This window comes from Paramisgurnus dabryanus, chromosome 24 (genome assembly GCF_030506205.2).
Source record: "Paramisgurnus dabryanus chromosome 24, PD_genome_1.1, whole genome shotgun sequence".
NCBI classification, from domain to species: domain Eukaryota; kingdom Metazoa; phylum Chordata; class Actinopteri; order Cypriniformes; family Cobitidae; genus Paramisgurnus; species Paramisgurnus dabryanus.
Window position 1 is genome coordinate 14,145,278 of NC_133360.1, and position 8,903 is coordinate 14,154,180.

The 8,903-nt window shown below is 36.4% G+C and overlaps 1 protein-coding gene across 1 annotated transcript; it reads left to right on the forward strand.

Moving 5' to 3' along the window:
- The first annotated feature begins 1,203 nt into the window (after positions 1 to 1,203).
- On the forward strand, positions 1,204 to 5,733 carry LOC135721202 (mast cell protease 2-like). Its single transcript, XM_065243405.1, has 6 exons — positions 1,204 to 1,287; positions 4,174 to 4,252; positions 4,436 to 4,586; positions 4,952 to 5,117; positions 5,235 to 5,483; positions 5,578 to 5,733. Exons 2-6 carry the CDS (start codon positions 4,192 to 4,194, stop codon positions 5,731 to 5,733), a joined length of 783 nt encoding a protein of 260 aa, XP_065099477.1. The 5' UTR covers positions 1,204 to 1,287; positions 4,174 to 4,191.
- The last annotated feature ends 3,170 nt before the right edge of the window (positions 5,734 to 8,903 follow it).

Sequence of the window (8,903 nt, forward strand, 5' to 3'; positions counted from 1 at the left end):
ACTGTTTCGCGTCAGCCATCCCTATATATATTAAGAATCCTGTTTCCTCGTCATCATTGTTGTGTTTTGTATTAGTAAGCGTTAGATACGTGACACTCGTCATCACACTGTAAATACTATCAACAGTGGTTATTCTAAATAGTCCTTTACCTCTGGAGTATTTTATGCTTGCCTGTTTATTTTTTATCTATCTTTATTTTATTGGGATACGTACTTGCTGGGGAGTAGGCCCAGTCTTATATTTTGGATGTACGCTTCAAACACACAGATTGTTCACATTTGCAAATGTCACCTAGATTACACAAAACAGCTCTGTGCTAATGTGTGATCATACAGTTAGAGATCATTAACATGTATTAAAATAATTGGCAAATTAATTCTAACCAACGGATTGGGTTGTTCCGTTTTGACCCCAGCTTTTTTTTCAGTGTATGGCTTAGTTTGGGACTTTTACAGGACACATTAACCAATCAGGTATCAGCTTCAGTTGTATAACATTACATTTACACGTATGCATTTGGCAGACACTTTTATCCAAATTGAAGACAATTTGATAGTATTACTCTGGTTCCATCATGTTCATTTGATTCAGTATTAGAAAGTAATAGGAAGCGTATGAGGAAAAATGTACCCGTCAGTGACGTCCAGGCTCAAGTTATAATCTAATGATGAGATTAGGAGCATCGAAGTTTGATTTCACTCATTGATTTTGGTCATTGATCGTGACCTTATTCAGTCAAAAATTGTCAAGTTTATTTATACATAATACATTTATACATACATTTATATATATATTTACACAGAAATTTCTTGATAAGATGATGTATAAGTTGACATATCCTGTGTGATAGCACGTATTACACATCATGCTTTGGGTAAACTGCATATTTTGTGCTCTGGGTGAGGAGAATTGTTTTGTATGTAAACTCTCATCTAGAGTACATGTGCAACATAGTAAGAGTTAAGAGAATGATAACTCAATCATATAAAATTTACCATTATAAAAAAGTGTATTGCTAACTGTGCAGTGATGCAACGTAAACAGGAAATGACGTTAATGCAAATGAAAATAACAACATTACTTACCGCAGGACAGGGTGCATAAATGCAACACTTATACTCACTATAAAAAGGACTAAGAAAGCCACAAAAGTAGTTGTTCTCATATCTTGGTCATCTTTCTTGAAGAGCAGTGGCAAGTGGAGGAAGATTTGGTCCTGTAGACCGTAGCCATAGAGAGGAAGGAGCACCTGACACTGCATTTTGGACACAGACTGCCTGGATTGGGTAAGATACATGTAATTGTAGGGGTGAGCGAGGCACAAACTAATGCAGGGTTAATTGTAACATGATTACTTTACATATTCATACAGGGCCGAGCAATGTGTGCTTTTAGTATTTTTCTCTTACTGTAAGAAGATGATCTCCGTTGAAAGTTTTGTTGGTTAAGATATTGAACAAAGAGTGTTTTGGAGGCATGGAAGTTTTCTCGATTTTTGAGTTGGGTGTATAAGTCACCAAATCCAACCTTATATTATTTTAATCACTGTATTGTTACCTAACACATAACAGCATTTTGAAACATGTCAGCAACTCCTAACTGATAGCTGGGATTAATAACATTTGTGCACAGCGGGGTTATTTGTGACACAGTGTTACAATTTATCCTCAGGTATACAATGATAATGAAATGAAAACAATGTAAATACTTTTCATCAAAATGGTTATACAATATCAGGGGAAATAACCTACAATTTTGTCTTAATTGTGCAACCCTTAAAAATCTATTTATATGCATTGATGCATTAAAAACTTAATATTCAACTTCAAAGGAAACAAAAAATTATGTTTAACCATCAGTTTATCATGCATTTTTAAGGCATGTCATACAGTTTTTCTTGATTGCTTTGATGCAGCCGTCAACTCAAACTCCACATTTTCAAAACAGTTAACACACATAATAATGGTCAAAATGACACATTTTGTGTGCAAAGACTCTAACCGTGCCAAAACATTTAAAATATGCAACAAAAGCAAAATTTGCCTTCAAACAACACAACTTGCACACAAGTAAATGAGCTCTTTCAGCCAATCATTACACAGTGGACAACAAAATACAAAATACTCAGTGCCATGTAGCCTATTGCCAGTGCCATTTGTTGTCTTCTATATTGGCTGTGTCAAATTGGCCTTTTTTGCAAAGAATTGGATACAGAAAAAGAAATGCTGTGATGAATTTTTTATTGATTCCATGGCATTCATTTTTTTCAAACCATGTCTGAAAATACTATAAATATTACAGAGAATATATGTAAACATACAGTAAAATCTATTGAGGAGTATAAGACATAGCCACTATTGATACTCAGTCTCTTCTGTCTTGACAATGGGGCCACATGGCCTCATCTACATCACATTCATTATCTTCTCTTGCAATACACCTAGGGAGAAATCTTCTTGCATGCCTTATCCAACCTTGATATTCCTCTGCACCTATTTCTTGGGCAGCAGCAGTCATTGCAAGGGCATTTGCTCATAGGGATAGTGATCATAAACTTTCCACCTAAAAGCACTGAAGAATACCTCTATGGAATTCAAAAATGGGGAATATGCTTTGAGGAACAGCATCATCATACGAGGGTGTACCCAAACCACTCATTGACAAGGCGAGAGCAGTAGAAAGCCTTAGACCTCCTCCATCCATGCTGACAAAGAACAACAAAGACATGGCACCTTTTTTATAAGGCCTGCAGACTGATTGTTATTTTAGGATTTGTGTGAAGGAGTGTCAAACAGGTGCTTCAGTGAGTTCATACAGATCTTAGAAGTTTCTAATAGTTAGGAATAGATGGTTTCTGTTTGGTTACCATAAAACAATGGAGTTTGGACTGCTTGAATGCCATCCGTGTTAACTGTTTTGCAAAAGGGTGGGGAAAATGTGTCAATCCAATGAGAAAGAGTTAACACATTTACAAGACGTGTCTTCTGCTCTGCTGAGATAGAGATGATGAAACTGAGTGAATCCTAGTTTCTTTAACCAGTCAAAGCTATTAAGAAAAACTGTAAAGCACCCGTCACTAAGCTGAAAAGGGGATTTCCCCCTTGATGAGTGATCTTTTAAGAAAGGGACACATTCAACATTAAGTGAAGTAAAATTGAAGGACAACACATTTAACAAAATGTGTTATTTTAATACAACCGTTTTAAGAGTGTACAATATAAATTTACAAACAACGTTTGGCCTAAACTTACATTGCATGTAAATAGTAAGAGTGGGTTTTAGTTTCCTCTTCAGGTAAAAGTGTGAATTACAACAAAAAGAAAGATATGAAATTTACTTTAACCTTCTAAGACCTTGATGTCCACATTTTGCACCTTGATCCTTCATTCTGTGTAACTTGAAAGACGTTAAACTGAGAGGGCGTGCCGTTCACAAGCCCCAGAATGAACAAGTTCACCTTGCGTTCATCAGGCAGTAATACAGTACGTTCAGTTCACGTTCGCCCAAAATATGAACTAGTTCATGAACTTTCGTTCAATGAACTCGTTCAGGCACAACACTGGTTATAAGTTTATTAGTTATTATGAATAAATGAGTTTATAACAGTAACAACAGTACATATAATCCTGTGTCTTTAGACACCACAAATTTGAAGCTCAGTCTCCCTTACAATATTTACATTTACATTTACATTTAGTCATTTAGCAGACGCTTTTGTCCAAAGCGACTTACAAGTGAGGTAAACAATAGAAGCAATTATGGCAACATAAGAACAGCAATGCATAAGTGCACTGGAAATAGTCTCATCAAGTCCAACACAATATACATAGCCAAGGGTATGTTAGTAATTTTTTTTTTTTTTTTTTTTAGATAAAGAGGAAGGTAGATAGAGAAAGAGATAAAGAGAAGGGTAACTAAATAAAGATAGTAAATCTGTAATTAGGAAGTTAGGTAATGGTGGAAGAGATGGGTTTTTAGCCGAGTCTTAAAGACAGCTACAGTGTCAGCTGATCGTGTCACGACCGGCAGATCATTCCACAGTTGTGGGACAGTTCCTGAGAACGTACGCGTTAGTGTTTTCTTCCCTTTTTGAGATGGTACCACAAGTCGTCGCTCGGTGGCAGAGCGCAGTGATCGAGAGGGTACAATACAATATTACATTGTTTCCTCAGTCAGATCTCATCTTCATCATGATCATCATCATCTCTCTGCTCCTGTTGGGCTCTCTGCTGCCAAACCTGAGCTTCACTGGTAAGATTTATTTAACATTTAATTTAATATGAATCATGACTAACAAATGAGCTTCAGAAAATGCACCTGTATACAAAGTGTAACACATTTCCATTAGTAAGACTTAATATCTGATTCGTCTTTGGTGATGCATTATTCAGATGTTTCTCATACTGATTTAGTTGACTGATATTTCTCTTTTAGCCAGTGTCAAGGTGAGTATAGTGAATGGCACTGAAGCACGACCTCACTCCAGACCTTACATGGTTTCTGTTCAGGAGGATGGGGAACATGTTTGTGGAGGATTCCTCATTTCTGATCAGTTTGTTATGACTGCTGCACACTGCAGAAATGAGTAAGGTTTTATTTAGCAATCATAATCTCACTTATATTCAAATGTTCTCATAAAAACTTCTCTAAAACACTTATTTCAGAAACATTATGAATATGAATATGGTTGTGAAGTTATTTTTTTGTGATTAACTGTTTTCTATAAATTAAAGAAAATTGATATTGGTAATATTGACTAAGTTCATGTCAAAGATTGAAATCAATGATTAAAATCAAACTTTGATGCTTCTAATCTCATTATGTTTATAGGACTTAAGCATGGATTGGCTGGAAAAAGTTCACCATGACTTCTGTAACAAATTTTACCTTTTTAAAGAAAACCAATAAAGGTTGAATATATTGTTTATTAAGATTTATTTCTCTCCACAGCACTGAGATTCTGACAGTTGTGGCAGGTATACATGACTTAGAAAGCAGAAAGGAAAACCATGTCCGCATTAAGGTGAATACCTATAACATGCATCCAGAATACATCCCTGATCCTCCTGATCCTGATTCATGGATACCTGACATAGCCGACCTGATGATTCTGAAGGTAAAACACTCAGTATTGCTATCCAAGCATCACAATACATAATTGCAGTGTAATCACTTGTAGTTCTATCTCATCTAACTTCTGTCTACTAAAGATGAATGTGTTGTTGGATTACAGCTGGATAAAAAAGTCAAACTAAACAACAAGATCAACACGATTCCCATACCAATGACACCTGTGAATATCAGTGTGGGCACTAATTGCAGTGTTGCCGGCTGGGGGTTTGTGGAAAATGGCGGTCCTACGAGTCAAACCCTCAGAGAGGCAAACGTGAAGATTATGGATGATACAGACTGTGCTCGATGGGACGAGGCATATGTAGCTCCAAAGATGATGTGTGTATATGGCCATGGAGGAACCTGTGAGGTAAAACAATGACATCTTATTTACAGATTATGTTATGCTTTATTGAAGCCATAAATAGTGATAAGTGGCAATTATGTGTCTACATTCTTAACAGGGGGATTCAGGAGGTCCTTTGGTTTGTAACAACATTGCGGTGGGTGTTACAGCCTTCTCACTCAACAACAGCTGCAACGATCCTGATCTACACAATGTTTATACAAAAATTTCTGCATTTCTTCCATGGATCCAGAGCATATTAAGAGCTAACTGAATCCTGCATATTAAAGAGATTTAAATGCTTGCTTTTATTTCTTTCCAAACTATCTTCTTTTAACAACTCATTAAACAATCATTTACAACTGCACTGTACTCATCACAAACTATGCTCTATGCATTATTTTTGTGGTCGTGCTTGTGTTTAATGGATGAATTTCTGATTTTCTCACAAACTGATTTTAAATAAAGCATTGAGCATCAAGCATCAATATGTCAACGTGTCTCACTGTCATGAAATTGCATCAAACACAGTTCAATTTTAACTTAACTGAGATAATCAGGTAAAACTTGATTGCAGTTCTATTATCATTTCCTAAAATAAGGACAACATACATTTAACATAATTTACATCCTTCTTACAAGGAATAATAACAACTTTTTATGCCAAATATGTCAAAAAGTAAAACAAATTTTGGTGACACTTTACAATAAGGTTCATTAGTTAACGTTAGTTATGTACATTAGTTAACATGAACTAATAATGAACTGCACAACATTTATTAATTTTATTAATGTTAATTTCAACAATTATTAATACTTTATTAAAATCTTGTTAACGTTAGTTAATGCACTGTGAACTAACATGAACAAACAATTAAAAGCTTTAACTAAAAGTATTAACTAACATTAACAAAGATTAAAAAATACTGTAACAAATGTATTGCTCATGGTTTGTTCAAGGTAGTTAATACATGTTAACTAATGAACCTTACTGTAAAGTGTTACCAAAATGTTTAATAAAAAGTTATATTTAAAAGAATATACCCCCCTAGAAATTTTACGTTCCCATAACGTTCTCAAAATGACCCCGCTGGTGTTAAGGACGTTGCCCAGTAAAGTTCCCAGAACGTTACGAGACGGACGTGTTGTGGAGTTCCCTAAAGGGTTGGAGGACGTTATTTGGCAGACCTCCACTAACATTCAGGACGTCCCGGGAATGTTTAGAGAACCATATTGTAGGTAGAAATTTCACGTTCTCAGAACGACCCTGCTGGTGTTAAGGACATTTTCTAGTAACATTCCCAGAACATTATGAGACGGATGTGTTATGGAGTTCTTTAAATGGTTGGAGGACGTTATTTGGCAGACCTTTACGGAACATTCAGGACGTTCTGGAAATGTTAAGGGGACCATATTTCATGTAGACTTTACGTTACCAGAACGCTCTCAGAACGACCCTGCTGGTGTTAAGGACGTTGCATAGTAAAGTTCCCAAAACTTTCTGAGACGGACGTGTTGTGGAGTTCCCTAAAGGGTTGGAGGACGTTATTTGGCAGACCTCCACGGAACATTCAGGACGTCCCGGGAATGTTTAGAGAACCATATTGTAGGTAGAAATTTCACGTTCTCAGAACGACTCTGCTGGTGTTAAGGAAATTTTCTAGTAACATTTACAGAACATTATGAGACAGATGTGTTATGGAGTTCTTTAAATGGTTGGAGGACGTTATTTGGCAGACCTTTACCGAACATTCAGGACGTTCTGGAAATGTTAAGGGGACCATATTTCATGTAGACTTTACGTTACCAGAACGCTCTCAGAACGACCCTGCTGGTGTTAAGGACGTTGCATAGTAAAGTTCCCAAAACTTTCTGAGACGGACGTGTTGTGGAGTTCTTGAAAGGGTTGGAGGACATTATTTGGCAGACCTTCATAGAACATTCAAAACGTTCTGGAAATGTCAAAGGGGACCATATTTTATGTAGACTTTACGTTCCCAGAACGCTCTCAGAACGACCCTGCTGGTGTTAACTCTTTCACCGCCAGCGTTTTTAAAAAAAAGTTGCCAGCCAGCGCCAGCGTTTTTCATGATTTTCACCAAAGTTTAATGCCTTCCAGAAAATGTTCTTCTTTAAATATATAAACATACAATATACCAAATGAAAGAACAGACCCTCTGCTTTCAAACAAAAAAAAAACGTTTCATCCTACCTTTAGTGGTTCTTTTGCAATCAGCTTTTGAATATGGGTAGGTTTTTGCAAAAACACCATATTTTGAGCAAAAAGCAGAGATAATTCCATTTTTGTGACGGACTTTTCATAGAGATCACATTCAGAGCGATCTTTAAAACAGACACGGACATGCAGCAGCTTGCCATAGGGCAATACTTCCGGTTTTAAAAAGTTGCGGAAGGGCGCCACCTGGTGGATAATAGCGGTATTGCGGAAAGACGGAAAATCTCGTCATTGGCGGGGAAGCGTTTTCTCTTAATTGACGAGATATCTCGTCAATGGCGGGGAAAGAGTTAAGGACATTGCCTAGTAAAGTTCCCAGAACGTTTTGAGACTCACCCACAACTTATCCAGAAGCCCCAAAAAATAGCCGTAACTCAACCAATATATAATTATACTGTGAAATTGATACGATTGGTGTGGTGGAGGATAAAGGAGGAGATAGAGACGATGAATCCAAAATGATAATCTTTAATTGATATTAAACAAGTGTAGCCCCTATCCTCCGCCCCTTTACACAAGACCAGAGTTTACGATAAGGACCTGGGTTCTTTTAATACTAAATGATCTTTTAATCCTGTCTTCTACTAATTAGTTAGTCCTCCAGTGAATCACTTCAAAACTGCATAAAACACACACACTCACAAATAAACGTTTAAACACATATATACTGTATTGAATGTCTTTTGAAATGAATAGTTTTTTACTTGAAATGAAATATGAAATGGAATGAAATATGAATCAATATCAATGTCTGACAATGTAAATGAAATGTAAATAAACAAATAAAATAAATCAAACAAACTTCTCTGTGATTGTCTTTCTTTTAACTGCAACAAAACACTTTTTCACTGTATCACTGCAGGATTATCAATCTTAAATCACCGTAGTGGATTTAAGTCACAAAAGTTATCCACATAACCACCAAACAGACAGTTTAAAGCTTCAGTTACTCAAAGTTATACTTTACAAATGAACGTGTAACTCGTTTAACTTTCTGTAAGCTCAAATAACTCAAAGGAAAAGACCGGTCACCTTGTTATTCTTGCACTTGAATTTTACATCTCTTTCACACGTGCACGCGCACACACATACACAGTACACACATCCCACCCCGTTGCAGGCCTGATACAGAGCTTGAGTGCGTAGTGGCCAGGAAAACAAAACTGGCCCCTTCGCTCTGAAGAGCAAACAAAAAGACTTTTTGGTCG